This window comes from Lipotes vexillifer, unplaced genomic scaffold (genome assembly GCF_000442215.2).
Source record: "Lipotes vexillifer unplaced genomic scaffold, Lipotes_vexillifer_v1.1 scaffold513, whole genome shotgun sequence".
Lineage (NCBI taxonomy): Eukaryota > Metazoa > Chordata > Mammalia > Artiodactyla > Lipotidae > Lipotes > Lipotes vexillifer.
The window spans coordinates 62,859-87,721 of record NW_006777952.1 but is presented as its reverse complement, the minus strand read 5'-3'; the positions used below and the strand labels follow the sequence as shown (position 1 = coordinate 87,721).

The 24,863-nt window shown below is 39.0% G+C and overlaps 1 protein-coding gene across 1 annotated transcript; it reads right to left on the bottom strand.

Annotated features, from left to right (window-relative positions):
* Positions 1-689: 689 nt before the first annotated feature.
* TBCCD1 (TBCC domain containing 1) lies at positions 690-17,680 on the bottom strand. The gene is made up of 6 exons (XM_007451377.1): positions 17,308-17,680; positions 13,010-13,165; positions 9,676-10,042; positions 7,687-7,873; positions 7,049-7,546; positions 690-1,285 (listed from the first exon to the last, which is right to left on the bottom strand). The coding sequence occupies exons 1-6, from the start codon at positions 17,641-17,643 to the stop codon at positions 1,156-1,158; spliced, it is 1,674 nt and encodes a 557-aa protein (XP_007451439.1). The 5' UTR covers positions 17,644-17,680; the 3' UTR covers positions 690-1,155.
* Between the last annotated feature and the right edge of the window lie 7,183 nt (positions 17,681-24,863).

The window sequence follows — 24,863 nt, the reverse complement described above, 5'->3', positions numbered from 1 at the left end:
CTTCATTCCTTTCAAAGACGCATTCCGTGGCATGGATGAATCAGTTCTTTAGGCACCTGCCCTCTAATGGGGAGCATTTGGCTGGTTTCCAGCCTACAGCTATTTCAAACAATGCTGCAATGAACATCTCTTGTATATGTATGTATGTATGTACTTATTTTTTACTGGAGTATAGTTGTTTTACAATGTTGTGTTAGTTTCTGAACATCTCTTTTAAACAGATCTTTACATACATGAATGTATCTTACATACATGAATGTAAGATAAATCTAAGAAGTGAAATTGCAAAGTCAAAGAATGTGTGCATTTTTAATTCTGATTTTGTCAAACTATCCTCCAAAAAGGTTGCACAAATTTACACTTTCCCCAGAGGTAAGTGAAATGTCTTATCAGTGTTGTATACTGTTTTTGATCCTTGCCAGTGTGATACATGAAAAATAGTATCTTACATTTCTTTAATTTTAAGTGAAAGTGAGCATCTTTGTGTTTGTATCTTTCTGTGAACTACCTATTTATGTCCTTTGTGTTTTTCTATTGTTAGTCTCTAAAGATACTTTAAAATAGCAAAATAAGCTAATTTCTTTAAAAAAAAAAAGAATACTATATATTTGGATTAAATAACTTCCAATAAATTTGCCTGTATCCATGTTCTCTTCTGTTGAATCTGTAGGTCTCCTAGAGTTTAGTATTCAAATCTTCATTTGGACTAATTCTGGTAATTTATTAATGCCCATATGTATAATTAACAAAGATTAGCTAACTTATTAATTGATTTATGTGTGGGATTATGGGAAAGAGGAAAAATGTGTCAGAAAGGGTAGGCCTTAAAACCATATATGGGGAAGTACAGAACAGCTTTGGACGGTATAACTTGTGCCAGGCAAGAGACAAAAAAGACAAATTTGGCTATTATATTTGCCCGTAACTCTATAGACTCCACCTGAATATTTTGCTTGGCCTTCTCACTATAAAATGTAGTATATATGGGTATGTAAAAATCTGTATATGCTGGTGGGAGTGGTGGAAAAAATCAGCAATAGTTGGTAACATAATATTCTGTGTGGTTTTTTTGGTATGCTTGTAAGATGTCCCCCAAATAATTTGTTTTAAGTGCTCTCCATTATGAATGCCTACCAGTGTTTTGATGAGGAAGTCTTATCCTGCTGCTTGTTTGGAGCCTGCTGCAGGGGGCACAAGACTGTCCAGCTGCTGACGATGTCCTGTATTAATCAACCACTCATAAAACTTGTTTTCCACAAGTACCTGGAACTGCTTCCTTTGATCCCTAAAATTGCAAAAAGAATGTAGCAATACTAATTCATATTAATTTTATTCCAAGTGATTATAAAATACTTTAATGGGATAAATGTTAAATTATTTCTAGTTATCCATTTGTTCTCTCCAAATAACTGCTCTGTTCAGTTCTATACACTGAATCACCACCACCACCACCACCAAAAAAAAGATTGGTCAGATACAATTCGCTCTTTGTAAAAACTTATCAGTAATTATATATTTTGTTCTACTGTGGTTATTCACTCAACAGATATTTACTGAGGACCAGGTGATGCTGGGTAGTGTTCTGACTGATGAGGATAAATGTGTAAAGAGAAGAGAAAAGGCCTCTGTCCGGACAGGTCTGCACTGCATGATTCTAGAGGGCGCCATTCACATTGTGACCTATGTAGTCTGTGCTCCTTGTGGACTGAATATTCTAGTAGGGGAAATAGGTAATAAATAAAATAAATATGTATATGAACTTAAGTAGTTGTATGTGCCTTGGAGAAAAATAGAGCAGAGGAGGGAAATCAAGAGTATTTGGAATGCTAATTTAGAAAAAGGATGGACAGAAGCCTAAAGTGATGTGTAAGCAGAGATCTGAATGAAGTGATGGATTAAGCAAAATAAATATCTGGAGAACATTCCAGGCAGAGGAAACAAAAAGTGCAAAGGCTCTAAAGTGAGAGAATATTTAACATGTTCAGGATAAGCAAGAGAAGAGAAGCTCCTGACAGCCAGGAGCTAGCTTAGCACCATCAGCTAGGCCTAGGTGTAGCTGGGATCTGGCCTGCTGCTCTTCTGTTGAACATAAATAATCCCATAGCACACCAACAGGGGACAAGGCCACTATGGAACAATGCTAGATCAAGGCAAAAAAAAAAAACTCATTCCATAATCATATCTCAGGTCCAGACAAAAAACAAAACTATTTTGTGGTCCAAATCACAAAAATGACCGAGCATCACCCTTTCCTGGCTAATTAGTGACTGCTGTTTCTTTACAATTATAGTTTTAGCCCCTTTATTCCCTCCTCTTTAATATAAAAATTATTACAATACCAAATCATAGAATTACCCTCACTTCCAGATTTCATCCAACCCACAACAAAACCTTGCTTCCTACACCCCTCCCCCAAATCACCTAACAGCCAAAATCCAATTATCAGTTCTTTTAAACACGCTTTTATAGAGATGAAACTAGTTCTCTCCCTCCTTGTAATGAATAATAAAATCCAACTTTATTCTACAGATATGTTCCTGGTGGTGTTTGGCTGGACAGCAATGACTAAGTAACACTATAGTGTGGTGGGAGGGAAGTGAATGAGGAAAAGAATGACAGAAAATGAGGCAGAGAGGGCCTGGTAGGTACTGTGAAGGTTTTATATTTTATTCCAAGTATGATGGGGACCCATTAGAGGGGACAGAGCAGGGAAATGACATCATCATATCACTTTAAAAGGATCGTGTTGGCAGTTTCTTTTCAAATTATTCAATAATTCTTCTGTCTTCCCATGTTCCCAAAGTTAAATTGCATGCTCTTGCTGGTTTCTAGTGTTATCATGGATCTCATCACTTGAACATGCTATGATTCAGAGTCAATATTTATTAAATGCTTACCACATTCCAGATTCCACACAGGTGTATAAGCTTTTCATATGCGTAAGAAAATCTAGCCATCTAAATACTAGCAGCATCCAAACAACAGAATTGCTTTAAAAGAACGTTCTTCCAATGATCCATTTTTATATCACATCGGTATAATGATTATATTATATATGACAGTAGTTCACAGAAAACAGTAAAGACACTAAGAACCCAGGTTCTGGAACCAGGCTGACTAGGTGTGAATCCTGGCTCCTGTGTGACTTTGGATAAATTACTTAAATCTCTCGGTTCCTCAGTTTCCTCATCTGTGATAGGGAACTATTAGGAAGAATAAATGAATTAATACATAGAAGGTGCTTAGAACAGTACTTGGCACATAGTAAGTGCTCAATACATATTACCTATTATTATGGTCATCAGCACTATTCTGGTAAATTGAGAATGACTGATCTGTAGTATTAGTATCCTGGTGGGTCAATCCATGAGATACAAACCAGGTGGAATGTTTGTAACAGATAACAGCAGTATTACTACAGTGGATTCCCAGGTAAAGCATGAGTTGTGACTGTTATTGATGTTTATATTTTTGGCAGGTAGCAACTGTTTTAAAGAATCTAAATGCAACTATGTAATTATATATTATATACTTCTTTCCTTAATTCATATGCCACAAGAATGCATCCAGAAAATACCATGGCTGGATCAAGTCTTTTTTCAACAATTTCTCTTAGAATGAAGCTAATTCTAACAGGGCAGGTCTCAGATATTGTGGGTAAACAATCTCACCCAGAAGATGTGTCTCACAAACTCATCACTAAGCAGGGTGCCTTACACTCACATTACTACACACAGTACAGCACACACCACTACAGTGTCTTACACACACATCATTACTATAAGTTACCTTATTAAACTTTTTTTTTTTTTTTTCGGTACGCGGGCCTCTCACTGCTGTGGCCTCCCCCGTTGCGGAGCACAGGCTCCAGATGCGCAGGCCCAGCCATGGCTCACGGGCCCAGCCGCTCCGCGGCATGTGGGATCTTCCCGGACCAATATTTATTAAATGCTTACCACATTCCAGATTCCACACAGGTGTATAAGCTTTTCATATGCGTAAGAAAATCTAGCCATCTAAATACTAGCAGCATCCAAACAACAGAATTGCTTTAAAAGAACGTTCTTCCAATGATCCATTTTTATATCACATCGGTATAATGATTATATTATATATGACAGTAGTTCACAGAAAACAGTAAAGACACTAAGAACCCAGGTTCTGGAACCAGGCTGACTAGGTGTGAATCCTGGCTCCTGTGTGACTTTGGATAAATTACTTAAATCTCTCGGTTCCTCAGTTTCCTCATCTGTGATAGGGAACTATTAGGAAGAATAAATGAATTAATACATAGAAGGTGCTTAGAACAGTACTTGGCACATAGTAAGTGCTCAATACATATTACCTATTATTATGGTCATCAGCACTATTCTGGTAAATTGAGAATGACTGATCTGTAGTATTAGTATCCTGGTGGGTCAATCCATGAGATACAAACCAGGTGGAATGTTTGTAACAGATAACAGCAGTATTACTACAGTGGATTCCCAGGTAAAGCATGAGTTGTGACTGTTATTGATGTTTATATTTTTGGCAGGTAGCAACTGTTTTAAAGAATCTAAATGCAACTATGTAATTATATATTATATACTTCTTTCCTTAATTCATATGCCACAAGAATGCATCCAGAAAATACCATGGCTGGATCAAGTCTTTTTTCAACAATTTCTCTTAGAATGAAGCTAATTCTAACAGGGCAGGTCTCAGATATTGTGGGTAAACAATCTCACCCAGAAGATGTGTCTCACAAACTCATCACTAAGCAGGGTGCCTTACACTCACATTACTACACACAGTACAGCACACACCACTACAGTGTCTTACACACACATCATTACTATAAGTTACCTTATTAAACTTTTTTTTTTTTTTTTCGGTACGCGGGCCTCTCACTGCTGTGGCCTCCCCCGTTGCGGAGCACAGGCTCCAGATGCGCAGGCCCAGCCATGGCTCACGGGCCCAGCCGCTCCGCGGCATGTGGGATCTTCCCGGACCAGGGCACGAACCGGTGTCCCCTGCATCGGCAGGCGGACTCTCAACCACTGCGCCACCTGGGAAGCCCTTATTAAACTTTTATATCAATCTCATCAGGTAGAAAATATACTTTATATATGATATAGCTAACAGGTCAGATGACACATTCAACGTCACACAATAAGTGGCATGATCTGTACTAATTCCTGAGTCAGAGTACTTTCCACTACAATATAGACACAGCTATCCAAAGAACAACACTAATTTTATTAACATCCAATAAAACCAAGAGATCTAATTAAAATAAGCATTTTTACTTACACATCAAATCACAGTTCTGGATCATCAGAAATAGAAACATTTTTAGAATGGCTAATTTTCCAAGATAATGACAACCAGAAGAAACAACAACAAACAAAAAGACTGATACCAAGCAAATGGAATCCAATTATTAAAGTAATAGTTTTTCTAAGTCTCAAGGACCAAGACATTATCAGAATATAGGACATTTCATGTAAACATCCTCCAAAAGAACTTGATACCCTTTTCTCAAACTAGCTCCAGCTCCCAAATGGACAGTGCTGTAGAAGAAGCACCCCTCCATCTTTCAGTACTGTTTCCTCTCCTAATATCTCTAACAAATAAAATTTAATTAAATACCAAAATACTTGTATAGACAATAATTACTTATTCTGAACATCCACTGCTTTTAAGTTGTACATGCTCTTCTGGCCAGAAGAAAACTGATCAAATGTTTCTAAACTGGGCTCCATCATTAATTTTCTTGTCTTTTTTACAAAATCTTGCATCAAGTCCAGCCTCCTGTCAAAGTATTTCTGGTCTCCACCCACTTCATCTCCACTCTATCCAGTTTCTTAGTCTAGAATATTGTAATATCACCCCGACTTCCCTCTTTCAGATCTAAGCAGAGGATCTTCATATGTGCCAATCACATTTTTTAATCTGTCATAGCATCTAATAAAGTGGTTTGCATATTGTAGGCATTCTATAAATGTTCCTGAATAAATGAAATGGCTTTCATTCCATTGTTCAAAACCCTTTATGGCTTAATTCCACTTAAATCTAACCTTTATTGCCTGATATTCAAGATTCTACATAATCTGGCTCAATCTACCCATCCAAGTTTAAATATCACTATCCATAACCAGAATCTTGTTTCAGCAACTGATTTCCAGGATACCTGAAGTCTGCTTCTGCTTCCACATCTGCTCCTCTAGTGCTGTTAAAAGTATGCTGCCCAACCCTCACTTCTTCTCCAAACTCTGCTCATTTTTCAAGGTCCAACACAAATTCTATTTTCTCCATAAATCTCTGACCACCCACACTGATGTTTTCTGAATCTTTATATATGGTTTATATATAGTGTGTCCCTGGCTTCTAGAGTTCAAAGATAAAAACCCTTGAAATAAAATTTTGTGGTGGACATAATAAACTATAACCACCTACTATCACAAGCATGTTATTAAAAATAAACTATTTTAGTACCCCCAAAGTAAAAAGTAATTTCAGAATAAAAGACAGTATTCTAAATTGACTAAATTTAGCATTATTTTAAAACACTGTACTTATTTTTCACATTTTACCATGGATTAGGAAAACTCTGACAAAAACTGGCATTAGTCCATGGACCAGCATTAGGAGTCCACCCTTGCACGTCTGCCTGTGGAGTGGTGGAGCCAGGAAACCTGTATTTTCAACAAGCTCTTTGGATGATCCTGATGCACAATGCAGTTTGAGAACCACTAGTATAGTGCAGAGAAGTAAATTAAAAACTAAAACCAATCCATTTATGATTGACCTTATATATGATCTTTCATTCATTTAAGTCTTATATCTGCCAGTTAAAGTTAAGCTACTTAAAAGAAAGGAATCTAATACTTGAGTATCCACTTGCTCCCATCCCCCAACCAAACTGTGCCTGGGATACTGACCTTAGTGAAAGACACACTATGTCTTTTTGATTTCTTTAGCACAATTATAAACATGTGCAGGTTCATTTGCTTTCCCATGGAGTTTTACATAAGGCAAATTACTACTTTTAGAAAATACTCACTTTGTCAAACGAGCCTCCTTCACAGTTTTCTGCCAGGTCTGTATCTTTTTTTCTCTTTGGCCCAGTGCTTTCTGATATGCAGATGGAAGACCCCCAGGTATCTCTGTTGTGTCCCCTTCCATTTCAAAGGGAATAATAAACACATAGAATTCACATGGTGCTAAGAGTTGGAAGACACTTGTGCTGCTGTTCTCTCTGCACACAATCATGGGATTATCCCAATAGTTAGGCACTGTAGCAAGGCCAGTCCTGGCCATGTGGTCCTCCAGCATTGGGTAATGGGTATGAAAGGGGGCAAAAGTTACTCTCTGGTTCCCAGAGAGAATAAGTGGGCGTGTAGGCGTCAGAATGTGAAAGATGCAACCTGTTGTAGAAGAGATGGACAGACGATGGCAAACAGCAATAACTTTAACATTGTCACAGCTGTGGAGATGAAGAGCAGTCTGTACAGGGCCCAGGATGAAGGTGCTATTCCTGCACTTCTCAATTGTCACAGATCTGAAAAATGAGGTAAATTTCTCTGAATAAGAATACGATGAAAAATATCTGACTACAATATTATTCTGATGGCAAATAAAAGGACAAATCCTGGTCCAAAGAAAACGTCACAACATCAAAACACTATGAAGACTGCTTACCGTAAGGGAGATAGCAGATATACAAAAGACTCGTTGCAACGATGAATCTTTACATGTGCCCCCACCAGAGTATCTGAGCTCTTGGCCAATGTCTGCTTGTAAACCTGGCTCATCACCACCAGGCGGTGCATCCTAGGGGCCACATGAGTATTACAAGCAATCTTAGCTCTTTTGGTTGTCCCTTCAACTATTTAAGAAAAATATAAATAAATGAGATTGTTTCAAAGAAAAACAATCAACCATACGAGGTTACACATGTCTACATGTATACATGTCTAAAATTAGACCCATGTGAGGTTTAAAAAAATGTTAGATTTGGGTGTTGGGTATGCTATATTATTCTCTGTGCTTTTCCGTATATTTGCAATATTTCAAATTATTTTGTTTTAAAAAAAAGGTTAAACCTACAATCCATCCAACATTGCCTATAGATCTAGGATTTTCTCATGCCTACCCTTTAACTTAAGTAATGTGCCTAAGGCCATATGGCTAGTAAGTGGCAGAGCTGGCCCAACTCAAATAGTATCTTCTCCAACCAGCCTTAATTTATCATCCCAACTCTTAAATAATCTCTTTAAATTGCCATAATACTAATTCTGAACCCCTCCTAAGTTACTTACCACATCATTCCATGAATTGTATTTGGGTTCACGTCTTTACTCCCAGGATCATTACTAACTGAGAGCACATCTTCCTCTCGAACGTGGTGCCTTAAACACTAACTCACCCTCAAGAAATCTGTGCAGGCTGCCCTCCTAACACAGTCCCACCATTACATCATAGCTTTCTCAGACTGTACTTCCCAGAAAACCATCAGGATACCCTTGTAAAGAAAATTGGCCAAATGTGGAGAGGTCACATAGTATGCTATTCTTCTTTTAAAACAATTCTTATTGTTTCCTTTTATTAGAAAAGTAACATATGGCTACTGTAGAAAAATTTTAAATACTAGTAGTAAAACAAGATAAAAATTATTTGTAATCCTACTATCTAATATGTTTTGGTATAATCCTAAAAGGTCAGATGTCCTTTTCCCTCCAGTGCCTACCCTAACAACGTTTAAAAACTTACTTATATTCTTTTACCAACATCAAGAATTATGTAGTATCTCCTGTATATTTGTAGGAGCCTTACATATCTGAGAATCTGAGCTCATGCTAGAGCAATAGCTTGGTTGCATATATAATACTTGGGTCACTGTAGATGTTGCTCAACCATTTTCTGGTTTTCAGAATTATAAACATTTGATATGAAACTGATTTTTTTTTTTTACATTTGCACGGAAACTATTTTTTCTTTACCTTTGAAACTCAGAGATTGTGGAAGTATATTCTAGTTTTTTCCCATTAATTTTGCTTGGCCTTAGTACAGGTACCTACTTCTCTTTAAACTTCTATCTGGGTCCCTCTTCTCTTAAAACTTCTATCTGGGCCCGAAGAAGTCATACAGTACCTGAACCTATCCCTTTAGCCATCCCTGGACTATCAGGAATAGATACATTTGCAACCAAAGCGTAATTCTCTCTACTATGAATTTAAATTTCCAATTTAGAAATAGCTAGTCTGCTTGTGTCTGTGTAGCTAAAAAAGAATCTCATCTTTACACCAACTCTATGAGGTTGTAACTAGGGAATGGCCAATTTCTGCTAGGGTGCAGAGAAAATAGGAAAGCTTCAAGCAAATGAGCATATGAGAGTGAGAGGGGAAAAAGAGTCCAAAAAGAGAAGAGCAGAGCAAAGAAAAGGACTGACCTTAGTTGGAGTTTCTACTAACTGCAACCAAAACAACCTGGACTAATGAATCAACTCTCTCAGACTGTTGCAGCCTTGAGAAAAAGTCATATACAAAAGAGACGTTCCCTTTTTCTGTTTTATAGTAGCAATATTTTTTAGGTCTTCCACAAAAGACATGGGATCATTAATACACCAGAAAACACTAGGTTCCTTAACCTGTCATTCAGTTTAACATAGATTAAAATATTAATAAATACCTTGGTGAGCCCAAGCCAATTTCTTCCCAGACTTGAGGCAAGCAGATATACCAAATGGATTCCCAGTTAAACAGGCTCTCAACCAGGCTTCCAGCTTGTAGAAAGAAAAGGCCTTAGAGGTCTTTGAGAAGCCACTTTCTGCATGTAGTGGTTGCCACAGTGCAAGTTCATAAAGTGGATATATCTTCCTGGCTCCACTCACTGTACCTTCAATAAGAAAGCTGAGTGCTACAACAGCTTCTCGAGAGACTAGGCTACTATGGGTTGAATGAAATGATGCAGTGAGTTGTTCTGGATCTACAAGCAGTTCAAGGAGATCTGACAGATGATCACAGACAAAAGCTTGGTGACTATAATCATTCCAGTTCTAAAAAATATCAAAAGAAAGCACTTTTAACAGAACAATGAGATTGAAACTCATTGTTTCAACAGAACAGTAAGACCTGAGACTTTTATATTTTAATTATTTTGTATTTATACTTTGCCTCATCCTCCCAAAAGTATTTAAAGTGGCTATATAAACCTTATAAAGATTTTCTGTGCACGTAATAGGTATAAACAGATTCTCTCTCTACCTTAGATAATTCAAAAGTAATACTAGTAGCTAACCCTCAGTGTGTGCCAAATACTGTTTTACAAACTTTAACACATTTATAACTAGCAACAGTCTTAGGATAGATGCTATTACCATGCCCATTCTACAGATGAAGAAATGGAGATACAATAAGGTTCAGAAACTTGCCCAAGGTCACACAGCTAGTATTAAATATTCGAAAAATTTCAGATCAAACATAAAAATAACCACCTCAGATATTCATTTCATGAAGCACTAGGTTTTTTGTAAATTTACCTTCTCAAATTACAGAAGGAATTTCAAAATCTAATGAAACAAGGCAACTGATCTTACAGTAACCAGATTTAAGAGAAGTTATAACCTTGGGGGCTTCCCTGGTGGCGCAGTGGTTAAGAATCCGCCTGCCAATGCAGGGGACACGGGTTCGAGCCCTGGTCCGGGAAGATCCCACATGCCACGGAGCAACTAAGCCCGTGCACCACAACTACTGAGCCTGCACTCTGGAGCCCGTGAGCCACAACTACTGAGCCTGTGTGCTGCAACTACTGAAGCCCGTGTGCCTAGAGCCTGTGCTCCGCAATAAGAGAAGCCACCACAATGAGAAGCCCGCGCACAGCAATGAAAAGTAGCCCCGCTCGCTGCAACTAGAGAAAGCCCGCGCGCAGCGACAAGACACAACACAGCCAAAAATAAATATAAATAAAATAAATAAATTTAAAAAAGAAAAGAGAAGTTATAACCTTGGGAATAAGCTTTGAGTTGGCAGACGTACCAATAACTTGGCTTATTCATTTGACAGATATGTGATATGAGCAGTGTTAAGTGATGAATTATGCAAACTAAATAAGACATAGTTCCTGTCCTCAAGGAATTCAGCAACTATGTAGTGAAATGACAATATAAACAAAAAACTATAACAGAGTGGGATAGCAGAGATCTGTAAGATGTTCTATGAGCATGAGAAGAACAACGAACTCCATTTGGGGAAAACAAATCTTAATGGAGCGCTGTTTGAATAGATTCTTGATTGACGCTGGTAGTTATGCAAACAGAGCAGGGAAAAAAGCATTCTAGGCCTAGGGAACAGCAACCAAAGGCCCATAGGAGTAAAATCACCTGCTGTGTTCAGAGAAATGGAAGTTCTGGGTGGGGTGTAGGGAGCATGCTGGGAAGTGGCAGGTAAAGGTAAAATGGTAGGCAGGGACCAGTCACGAAAGGCTCTGTATGAAATACTAAGATATCTGAACTTTATTTTGTGTGCCAGAGACAAAATAAACTATTTTGTAAATAGCTATACCATTTTTCTTTTTAATAAACTCTCATTTGGATGCCAAAGAACATTTCAAAGCAGAGCTGTCCACAGCCTCACCTGCTCTTCCTCCCTCTTGCTGCATCTCCCTCCCCCACGGTAAGCAGGCCTAAGAAGGCTCCAAACAGTACAAGATGAAAACAACAATGACAATGAGAATTCACTGATGGAGTTCTGACAGGAGATGGATACAACGGATCTGTATTTTAGAAAGTCCAGTGTAGTAGGTGGGCTATAGATTAAAAGCAGGGTGACCAAGTAGGATCTAATTATAGAAATCAAAGCAAAAAAAAAAAAATGACATTAGGGCCTATACAGAGGAAGAAAAAGGATAAATTTTATTTTGGCTGCACCTCGAGGCTTGCAGGATCTTAGTTCCCGGACCAGGGATCGAACCCAGACCTCTGGCAGTGAGAGCACCAAGTCCTAACCACTGGACTGCCAGGGAATTCCCAAAAAAAGGACAAAATTTTAAAGAGTTATTTTGAAGGCAGAATCAGTAAGACTTGACAACTAACCAGGTATGGGTGGTGATAGAGAAAGCATGGGTGGCTGGTGGTAACGTTCACTGGAATGGGGAATACAAGATAATTCAAGTGAAGGGAGATTCTACTGTAGGGACATACAATCATCTCCCAAACTGAAGTACAGGGAGACCTCATCAGAACTGGAACTGGAAAGCCATCTTGAACCTGGTTCTCTCTCAGGTCTCTCTGCATATCTGTTCCATTCTCTTCTTTATCTCAGAGTTGCTAATCCCTCATAACTCCAGGTCACTCACGGATGTGGTAGCTATTCTGGTCCCAATGCCACATGAGCTACCAGCAAATACCTATCACCAACTGGGTAATTTCTTCAATCCCTGGGGTACTGATTGGGCCAGATCATCATTTCAAATCAGACCAATTTCAAATACATACTTAGGAATGGGTTATTCTAGTCAAGTGTCCATCCCTGGTCCAATCGGTTGCTGGGAGAGGTCATGCTACAGCACAAACTAGTCACCATATACTGGTGCTTACGACGCAACAAGTCTTGTGCTATGTAATACCGAATTCTCACGGCCATTCAGAAATAGGCATTATCGTCTCCATTTAGAGAAAAGAAGCCAAGTTAGAGAAGTTAACGGAGTCGCCTACAATCATGCGAAATCAAATTCATTAACATTTGCAAAAATGGGAATGCTAGTAAGAGTAGAGTGAACGATTTGCCTGAAAATTATCTAAGTGATTTTTGTGTCGTTGAAGGAAATGAAATCACTTCTCTATCTTAAGACTGCACATATTGATTTCGTTTTATAATTAGGAAAAGAAAGAAAAAACAAAACAAAACAAATCAAGCCAACAAATCTCTGGCTTATATAAGTAATTCAAAGTAATTTTTAATGAAGGCAAACTGTCTCCCTCACAAATTGTCCCTTTCAGAGAAAGAGATCATAATTTAAACAGTACCTTATTATGACAACTGGATTTTTCAGTCAGGTCAGGAGACTGAGATCTGTGTCTGGGACTAGGCCACTCTTCTCCAATCAAAGATGTCCTCAGGGAGACCTTGTTTAGCTGTTGTATATATAAGAAGAGCAGAAACTGTAGGCTGTCCACTGAAAGCTGTCCAAGAAGAAAATAAATGATGAACACATGTCTTAAAACAACATCAACCACTATTAGATATAGTAAATAAGTAGATATAGTAAAAGAAATTCACAACAGTGTGCTGATCCTAAGAAGACAAATGTGGAAACGTTGCTAGCATTGGATATGTATGTCTCTGACACCCAGATGTAGGAGTTTCTAAAACTAATTAAACTGGAGTCACTTACTTTCTCAGAAAGCTATGTAGCATCTATGGCCATAGTCATTCTCTCCCAAAACTGATGAAGTGGAAAGGATGAAGTACATACTTTTTTAAAGTATATTATTTCAGAAGTTTAAAATTACAGTTAAAAAAAAAACTTAGTAATCTGAATAAACAAACAGATGAAAGAAAGGAAGAAGGAAATTTAATCAAGACACAGAGGTTAGTTTAACCTGATCACAGACTTATCAAGAAAGTTCAGGATATCAGTGCAACACCTGAAATTGTACGCAATTTTTTGGTGTATATGCATTTTGTGGGGAGTAGGCCTCAGGTCTCATCAAATTCTTAAAAGGGTGTTCGACTTAAAAAAAAAATACTACTGGTCTGACAGATGTTAAGTCATTTCTTATTTGACGAAGGGTGGTTTGAAGCTCAGGATTTGAAGCTCATCATTATCCTCATATACCCATTCCCATACACATGCAAGAGAGGCAAAAAAGTGAAGTAATACATCTGGGTCTACAGCTATATTCACCCTGATTCCCAACATGGCTAAAAATCAGTATGCCTAGGGAACTTAAAAATATGGATTCTCAGGATCACCTAAACCTACCAATTCAATCAGCTGTCAGTGTGGAACCTCATGAATCTATATATTAAAAAAAAATTTTACGTTCTTAATTAAACTTTTTGAGGTAACTGCAGTTTCACATGCAGCTGCAAGAAAAGAGAGATCCCATGTACTTTTTATCCAGTTTCCCATCTTGCAAAACTATCATACAACAGCACAGCCAGGGTATTGACACGGATGCAGTCAGGGTACAGAACACTTCCATCCACGCAAGGTTCCTTCATGTTGCCCTTTTATATATAGCCTTTTATTTACGTGGCAATCCAACACAGGGCATCTGGTTGGATGAGTCTCTAGGCTGCTGTCATCTAAGCAATAACTCAGGGATCTAGGCATCTTCTGTCTTTTGAAGCCACTATTATACTAGTGGCTCCACTTCCCACCCTACCTCACCCCTTCTTTAGCCCCTAATCACTTATCTGTTCTCCATCTCCATAATTTTGTCATTTCAAGAATGTTACATAAATGGAATCATATAGTATGTCACCTCTTGAGATCGACTTTTTTCACTCAATGTAATTCCCTGATTTTATACATACTTCCATTTAACAATTATTTGTTATATTATCATTATTCCTTCATATACCTGCCTCTCCATGAGACTGTAAGATCTTTCTCTTTTTCATTTTTATATTCCTAGTGACTACCATAGAAACTAGTACATAGTAATAAGCACTCAAAAAAATTAGAGCTTCTTGAAGGTTTTATTCATCTCTGTATCTACAGCACCCACTACTGTACCTAGCACATAGTAGGCACTCAATAAATGTTTAATTAATGAAAACTATAATGCCCTTCTCCTCCTGGCTGCTTGCCAAGCTTTTTTTCAATCTCCAAACCCTTGTTTAGGTATTATACCATGTGGTAGAGACTGGCTAGATGCTAACTAAATGCCTTCCCTTCCTGAGCACACAATTAGATGGCATTTCCCAGCCTCCTTTGAAGTTGCATATGGCATAACTGGGTTAGTCAATGGAATGTGGGTGGGTTTACACATACTGCTTTTAAGCCTCCCGAAAACTATCCCAAAGAAATGGAAGTGAAGGACTCAGGCCCTAGTGGGAATGGCTGTGGAAAACCGTATTTTATTTGCAATTGTTCACTTCCTCATCCTCCAAGAGGCTTACACGGCCCTTCCCATGGCCATGGGATTTCCCTACCTCCTGTGAGGTAGTTTACCTCCCATCTTATTAATTTCAGGCATGGACATGTGACAAAGCTTTTGGCCAATGGAACAAAAGTAGTTATAGTTTATGTCACATCTGAGCAAAAGTTTTAAGAGGCATCAACACTTTTCTCCTGCTCTGTTGCTCTTCAGCCTGAGTCTCCAAATGGGCAGACACATAGAGCCACAGCCTGGAAAACAGCCATAGCTAAGGTGCAGCCTAAATGTAAAATAAGCAAGAAATCAACCTTAGTTACTATAAGCCACTGAAATTTCATTTTTGTTTGTTTTTAACCTAGTATAATAGTGGCTCCAAAAGACAGAAGATGCCTAGATCCCTCAGTCATTGCTTAGATGACAGCAGCCTAGAGACTCATCCAACCAGATGCCCTATGTTGGACTGCCACATGAATAAGAAATAAACTGTTATTGCACCAAGCCACTAAAATGCTGGGATCACCTGTTACTGTAATAGCCTACCCTGATTAATATACTTTCTCTGTGAAGTCTTTCCTTATCACCAGAATTAATCATTCTCTTCTCTATTCTATTTCTGTACTTTATGCATACTTTTATTGCACATTCCATACTATTAAATAGCACTTTTTAAACTAAAGTATAGTCGATTTACAATATTGTGTTAGCTTCAGGTGTACAGCAAAGTGATTTGGTTATACATATATACATATGTAATATATTTATATTCTTTTTTTTATTCTTTTCCATTATAGTGTATTACAAGATATTGAATATAGTTCCCTGTGCTATACAGCAGATCCTTGTTGTTCATCTATTTTATATATGGTAGTTTGCATCTGTTAACCCCATACTCCTAAATTACCACTGCCCCTCTTCCACTTTAGTAACCACAAGTTTGTTTTCTATGTCTGTGAGTCTGTTTCAGTTTTGTAAATAAGTTCATTTGTACTATTTTTTAGATCCACATATAAGTGATATCATATAATATTTGTCTTTCTCTTACTTCACTTAGTATGATAATCTCTAGGTCCATCCATGTTGCTGCAAATGGCATTATTTCATTCTTTTTTATGGCTGAGTAATATTCCATTATATATATACATATATATATATCTCAAAATATATCACATCTTCTTTATCCATTCATCTATTAATGGACACTTAGGTTGCTTCCATGCCTTGGCTATTGTAAACATGCTGCTGTGAACATTGGGGTGCATTCATCTTTTCAAATTAGAGTTTTATTTGTATATATGCCCAGGAGTAGGATTGCAGGATCATATGGTAGCTTTATTTTTAGTTTTTTAAGGAACCTCCATACTGTTTTCCATAGTGGCTGCACCAATTTACATTCCCACCAGCAGTGTAGGAGGGTAACCTCTTCTCTACACCCTCTCCAGCATTTATTGTTTGTAGACTTTTTGATGATAGCCATTCTGAACAGTGTGAGGTAATACCTCAATGTGGGTTTCTTTTTTATTGGAGCACAGTTGATTTACACTGTTGTGTTAGTTTCTGCTGTACAACAGAGTGAATCAGTTATACATATACATATATCCACTCTTTTTTAGATTCTTTTCCCATATAGGTCATTACAGAGTACTGAGTAGAGTTCAGTGTGGTTTTGATTTGCACTTCTCTAATAATTAGTGATGTTGAACATCTTTTCATGTGCCTATTAGCCATCTGTATGTCTCCTTTGGAGAAATGTCTATTAAATAGCACTTTTTTACACACCAGCTTCACCTACTAGTCTATGAGCTCCACCTACTAGTCTATGAGCTCCATGAGGTCAGAGCTGCTGTTCTAATCATCTTTGAATCTCAGCATATAGCAGATGCTCACTTAAAAAAAGTCAGGTGCTCAGACTGTAACATGTCAGCAGTTCATAAGCACTCATGTACCTCAATAGTTTTAATGTCAATGAAAATATTTCTCTCTTCCAATTACAGGGTTTCTATAACATTACTGCTTTAAAAATAAGTGAATAAGGATTGCTAAGTAAGGACTAACTCACTAAATATTGCCAAACTGGAACTGCTAAAACTTAAATGGTGCTTTGGCATCACATGGTCATTAAAACCTTAAACTGCACACTGTACAGCTAGTACAAAAATTTTAAATAGTTTATTTCCCAAAGTAATTAAACACACATACATGTACATATAAATCCATACCTGATTTCTTTGCTTTTCGACTTCATCCTCAGACATGCAGTTGGACAGAATCTCAGACCATTCCAGGCGCTCCTTCGGTGTCTTCACTGCAAGACTATCAAATATTTCAAAGTAAAGCCATGCCAGATCCTTAGCCAACTGCAGCTTTCCACACGCAATGTGCCTCCATGTAGACCAGGACAGGCGTGGGTAACCTCCCTCTGTGGCCCGGGTTCGCACATAGGTGGATATCTTCCTGAGATAGTGAAGACTGAACTTGGATGGAGGGGGTACCTGCAAGGCGCCCACTATAAAGGGTTCTGCTTTCACCCAGAGGAGAACTCCGGACTGATCCATATTATCTCTAAGGACATCTGTGTGAAAAGGCTTCTTTGCATACCTAGGAAACAAAGTTTCTTCACAAGCTAATTTGAAATAAAACTCATTTACACAGTTTCTTGTAAGGTGACCCCTCCCTTAACTGTTTTTAAATGTACTATGTCAATTTAAAAAGTGGATCTAGTTCATCAAACAAAAGCAGAATAGATTTTTGGTCAGATCTCATTATAATCTATTTGAGCAAGAAAAATATTGTGATAAAACTATCTCACTTGAGTTGTTCAAAGTGGTTGTTCAAGGAAGAGTGTGTAAATGCATGAGGTATGAGATAGATGCCTGCTCAGGACGAAGAAAAGAAGAAATGGGAAAGAGCCATCCTATCACCAGAAATCTTGCTCTATCCTGAGGGGAAACACTAGTCAAAATAAGGGGAATAAAATTTCAAAGTCCAATCACTTACACACAGAGGATGACTGGTTAAAGATCTGGACGTGTTAGCTGACCATATGAGCTCAATATGAAGCACTAGCACAGGGTGGCAGACAAAAATGCTCAGGTAGGGCTTCCCTGGTGGCACAGCGGTTGAGAGTCTGCCTGCCGATGCAGGGGACACGGGTTCGTGCCCCGGTCCGGGAAGATCCCACATGCCACAGAGCGGCTGGGCCCGTAAGCCATGGCCGCTGAGCCTGCGCGTCCGGACCCTGTGCTCCGCAACGGGAGAGGCCACAACAGTGAGAGGCCCACGTACCACAAAAAAAAAAAAAAAAAAAAAAAAAAAAAAAGAAGAGAAAAGAAAAAGAATGCTCATGTAAACGTAGGCTGCAAAAATAGATCAAGGAAAGTCAAAGCGTCTTTAGTCTCTATAACAGTGAACCTGCTCTGGCATATTCTTCTGTCCTTAGTTCAGATGCAATATTTTTAGATTTTGTTTGTTCATTGTTTGTTATAACAACAATACATGATTTTAAGGAAATATTTGTTAAATATCTAAAAACAGAAGGGGAGGAAATCATCCACAGTCCCACCACCAAAGGGAAACTAGTTAATATTTTACTGTACTTCCTTGCTGTCTTTTTTTCTACACAGGTTAGATATTAGTTTTTGAATTGTCATAGTTGTGATAATACTATATATTCTGTATTATTTTATAATACAATTCTGTATTATTTTATAATACAATTCTGTCTTATTTTAAAAGCTTAATAGCACTCTAAATAAATGTACCCCAGTTTATTCAACTGTTCTATTTTCAGACATTTCGTAGGTTCAAACTTTTTCACAAAAACAAGATAGGCAAAATATTGACCATTGTTGAAGCTGGGTGATGAATACATGGGGGTTCACTTACCTATTCTACTTTTGTGTATGTTAAAATTTTCCACTAAAAAATGTTTAAATGTTTTCACTTTTATAAATAATGCTATAATTACCATCTTTCTGCATATTTTCTGCATTATGATTAATTCCCAGAGAAAATTTTCAGATGTGCATTTGTGAAATGAAGTAACTGAGATTTCTGAAGCTCCTGACATATATTACCATTGCTTTCCAAAATGATTATATTAAATTGTTCCATCAATTTGATTATATCAAAATGTTTTATTGCTATTATTATGTTTTGCATTTGACTTTAAGAAAATTGTGCTTCTTTTGGGAATTCTCTGTTCAAAAAGTAATTGATATCAATTGAGTGCTTACTATGTACCAGGTAGCATTCTAAGTATTTCATGTTCTTCACCTTTCATCCGCACAATCACCTGGAGATACATATGATTATCCCCATTTTCAGATGAGAAAACTGAGGCTTAGCAAAGTTAAGGGACTTACCCAAAGTCACATACTTGAGTTGGCAGAGCCCTGGATTAGAATTCAAGTCTGTCTGACTTGAGAACTGTGTTACTTACAAATGTATTTTAGGAACCCAGTTTTGGGAGAATCTGGAAAATAGGAGTGAATCCAGAAGAGAATTACCAGAATGACTGGCCTTAAATGGAAGGACACCTAAGGACCAGGTGTAAGATCATGGAAGCATAAACCCAAAAGAAGGGTGTGAGAGGGTAGATGGCAGCTGTCTTCCAAACTGGGAATGGTTTAACGTCCCTCTGAATAACACCAGACGATGAAAGTTCTGTGAGGAAGATCTTAGTCCCCTCCAAAAATGAAAATAGGCTGCTCTGTGAGGTACTGACCCCTGTCCCTGAAGTTAGCAATCAAAAGCCAGAACCTGGGGATGAACCCTCTATTCCAACCACGAAACTAGAGAGGGCTAAATTCGTAAACATAAACTGGGGCTCCTTCCCTCTTCAAGAGCTCCCCTGGGATGCGCTGGGATCCGGCTTATTCAGGCAGGGAGATCGGCGTGGGGCCCAAGGCGGTCCTACCGAGGCTTCGCCGGCACCTCGGCGGCTCGCTGGGGTAGGACGCGGTCCAGGATGGGACTCTGAGTGGGCCGCCCGAGCGCGCCCCGGTCTCACTTCAGGAACCGAGAAGCCCCAGCTGACAGGGTCCGTAGAGGACCGAAGACCTGGTGAGCGCGAAGGCGGCCTCCCCAGCCCGAGCCCGAGGCGTGATGAGCTCCTCCCTCCTTCCCTGGCACCCGCCCGCGCGCGATTACCTGCGAAGATAGGGGCCACCCGTCCGCATCTCCCAGCGCGCAGCCGCGCCTCGCCCGTCAGACCGGCCCGCGCCCGCCGCCCACCCACTGCGCAAGCGCAAGGCCTCCCACCACCGAGAGCTGGAGGACAACGTTGCTAGAGCGGCCCGGTACTTCTTCCGCGATTTGGGAAACGGTTGGCTGAGGCCGAGAGTCCTTGATGCTGGAACGTGGAGCCAGATCCGGCCGCTTTGTGGTGTCGCGCCTTTCTACTCAGGGTATTAGGAAGTTTTCCATTGCTCCACAGAGCTGTGGTCAGCCACTAGCTGCTGGTAAGGTCAGCACGCTTTGATCAGTAACAATAATGATAATGACAGTTTACATTTATAGAATGCTTACTGTGGGCTGGGCACTGATTAAAGCACCTTTACGTATCTTATCTCAGTCTTCCTAAGAGCCCTCTAAGTTAAGTACGTTTGTTTTACTGATGAGGGCTTAGAGAGGTGAAAGTAACACAGAGACCGAGCTAAGACACAAACCCCAGACTGTCTGAAGCGAGAGCCACCAGGGTTAACTCCTTAACTGTTAGCTTTTCCTCCATGTTACCGCCTTCAGGAAGGTTTTTTGGATTTCACCCATCATAGGAACATAACTCCTTCCTCTAAAACTCCATTTTATGATTTTTGGTCATTTCCTGCTTTTTTTTAATTTAAGTTTTAAATTAAATTAAATTTATTTTTTATACAGCAGGTTCTTATTAGTCATCAGTTTTATACACATGAGTGTATACATGTCAATCCCAATCTCCCAATTCATCACACCCCACCCCCACCCCCCGCGGCTTTCCCCCCTTTGTCCATACGATCTCCCAATTCATCACACCCCACCCCCACCCCCCGCGGCTTTCCCCCCTTGGTGTCCATACGTTTGTTCTCTACACCTGTGTCTCAATTTCTGCCCTGCAAACTGGTTCACCTGTACCATTTTTCTAGATTCTACATATATGCGTTAATATACGATATTTGTTTTTCTCTTTCTGACTTCACTCTGTATGACAGTCTCTAGATCCATCCACGTCTCAACAAATGACCCAATTTCGTTCCTTTTTATGGCTGAGTAATATTCCATTGTATATATGTATCACATCTTCTTTATCCATTTGTCTGTTGATGGGCATTTAGGTTACTTCCATGACCTGGCTATTGTAAATAGTGCTGCAATGAACATTGGGGTGCATGTGTCTTTTTGAATTATGGTTTCCTCTGGGTATATGCCCAGTAATGGGATTGCTGGATCATATGGTAGTTCTATTTTTAGTTTTTTAAGGAACCTCCATACTGTTCTCCATAGTGGCTGATCAATTTACATTCCCACCAACAGGGCAAGAGGGTTCCCTTTTCTCCACAACTTCTCCAGCATTTGTTGTTTGTACATTTTCTGATGATGCCGATTCTAACTGGTGTGAGGTGATACCTCATTGTAATTTTGATTTGCATTTCTCTAATAATTAGTGATGTTGAGCAGCTTCTCATGTGCTTCTTAGCCATCTGTATGTCTTCTTTGGAGAGATGTCTATTTAGGTCTTCTGCCCATTTTTGGATTGGGTTGTTTTTTTTTTAATATTGAGCTGCATGAGCTGTTTATATATTTTGGAGATTAATCCTTTGTCCGTTGATTCATTTGCAAATATTTTCTCCCATTCTGAGGGTTGTCTTTTCGTCTTGTTTATGGTTTCCTTTGCTGTGCAAAAGCTTCTAAGTTTCATTAGGTTCCATTTGTTTATTTTTGTTTTTATTTCCATTAGTCTAGGAGGTGGATCAAAAAAGATCTTGCTGTGATTTATGTCAAAGAGTGTTCTTCCTATGTTTTCCTCTAAGAGTTTTATAGTGTCTGGTCTTACATTTAGGTCTCTAAACCATTTTGAGTTTATTTTTGTGTATGGTGTTAGGGAGTGTTCTAATTTCATTCTTTTACATGTAGCTGTCCAGTTTTCCCAGCACCACTTATTGAAGAGACTGTCTTTTCTCCATTGTATATCCTTGCCTCCTTTGTCATAGATTAGTTGACCATAGGTGCGTGGGTTTATCTCTGGGCTTTCTATCTTGTTCCATTGATCTATGTTTCTGTTTTTGTGCCAGTACCATATTGTCTTGATTACTTTAGCTTTGTAGTATAGTCTGAAGTCAGGGAGTCTGATTCCTCCAGCTCCTTTTTTTTCCCTCAAGACTGCTTTGGCTATTCAGGGTCTTTTGTGTCTCCATATAAATTTTAAGATTTTTTGTTCTAGTGACATAAAAAATGCCATTGGTAGTTTGATAGGGATTGCATTTGAATCTGTAGATTGCTTTAGGTAGTATAGTCATTTTCACAATATTGATTCTTCCAATCCAAGAACATGGTATATCTCTCCATCTGTTGGTATCATCTTTAATTTCTTTCATCAGTGTCTTATAGTTTTCTGCATACAGGTCTTTTGTCTCCCTAGGTAGGTTTATTCCTAGGTATTTTATTCTTTTTGTTGCAATGGTAAATGGGAGTGTTTCCTTAATTTCTCTTTCAGATTTTTCATCATTAGTGTATAGGAATGCAAGAGAGTTCTGTGCATTAATGTTGTATCCTGCAACTTTTCCAAATTCATTGATTAGCTCTAGTAGTTTTCTGGTGGCATCTTTAGGATTCTGTATATATAGTATCATGTCATCTGCAAACAGTGACAGTTTTACTTCTTTTCCAATTTGTATTCCTTTTATTTCTTTTTCTTCTCTGATTGCCGTGGACTTCCCTTCCAAAACAATGTTGAATAATAGTGGTGAGAGTGGACATCCTTGTCTTGTTCCTGATCTTAGAGGAAAGGTCATTTCCTGCTTTCTTAGTTTGTTTATGGCCTCTCTAGGTGTTGGAGATACAAAGGTAAATAAGACCATAAAATGCAATTTAGTTCCTCTTTTATGTGGCCTCTCTCCCCTAGTAGGCATCTTCCTGAAAGCAGTAACCTGGTCTACCTCTTACCTCTGCACTGTGTCTGGCACAGTGCTAGGCACTAGGATTACAGCAGTGAACAAAACAGATTAGGTTCTTGGCTTTCTTGGAATGTATATTTTAATAGGGAGAATAGATAATACATTAGGAAAATAAAATAGAATAATTTCAGTTGTTAGTAAGTGTTATGAAATTTGGGGAAAGGGGTGAGTGCCGAATCTGAGCTGAGGCCTGAAGAATAAGAAGCCAGCACACGAAGATCACAGTCAAAGTGACTTTGTCTCTGTCACAAGCTCTGTTCTAGGTTGCTGTTCTAGACAGCTGTGAACAAAACAGTACAGATTCATGCTTTCATGAAAGTGGCATTCCAATGTGTGTGAGTGTTGGGGGCAGGGATGGAAATAATAAAATAGCACACTGTAAGAATAGAGACTCAGTAGGGGCTAATTTTGATTGGTTGGTCAGGGAAATCTGCTATGAGGTGGTGAATTTAAGCTGTTATCTAAGTTTAAAAAGGAGGCACCCATGTTAGGATCTGAGGAAAGAGCGTTTCAGGCAGAGAACAGCTAGAACAAATGCCCTAGGCAGGAATGAGCTTGGCGTATTCCACTTTTACTGGAACGTGGTAAGGAGTATACTAGGTGAGGGTACAGATCATATAAGATTTTTGTTCTTTTTCCCCAGCTTTATTGAGAAATAATGTTTCTATAAGCTAGTATAAATATAAAGACTTGGGATCTTATTGCAAGTGCAATGAAAAGCCATTCGAGGCTTTTAAGCAGACATTATAAGATCTGACAAGTTTGTAAAAAGTCATGGCAGGGGGAAGGGACGGGGTGAAAAAAAGATACTAAGATATTACGAGTGGAGGCAGGGAGACCAGTTAGGAAGCCCTTGCCAGGTGGGAGATGTTGTGACTTAGCCCAGAGAGGTAGTGGAGATGTAGAATAGTGGACAGATTCAATATATGGTTTAAAGGTAAAGATTTGGATAGGGGATACAGGAGAGAATCAAGGAAGACACCTAAAGTTTTGTAGTGAACCACTAGGTGGTGCAATTACTGAAATGAGCAAAAATGGGGGGGGGATCCGTTCTCTTCTTAACTGTAATATTTATTGTTCTTTGCGTGCTTACAATGTGCCAGACGCTGTGCCAGACGGCTTACAGATTTTCTCCTACTAAAATTTCACGACACTACCAGTAAATGCTTTGCCTCAGGTTTGTAGATAAAGCAGCTTAGTGTCAGGCTGGGAGCGGGGAGGGAGCATGTTCTCACCGCTAGGAAGTGGTGGAAGCTGAATCCGAACCTAAGTCTGCTTCCAGGCCACTCCTCATCAGGCCTCTTCTTTGCGAAACCGAGACAATTTTCTCCTAGGTTTGTTAGAAGATAAAATATGATCTAAGCTGTGCATCAGCCGTACTGTTGGCGTGGAGTCATTGTCCCCGCCCATTTCGCCCGCGTCCTTCCTCTCCGGCGTACAGCCCCTAGCTCTAGGTGAATGAAATTCCGAGACTCGTAACCAAGATAAAACCTCCCTCCCGCAATTGGTCAGTGCTGGAGGAGGAGCCCCGTGATTGGTGGAGAGTCCAAGGAGGCGGGCGGAGGGAAACTGTGTGTACCGCGCTGCCGGCTCTTGGAACCCTTTCCCCACCACCAATCTTTACG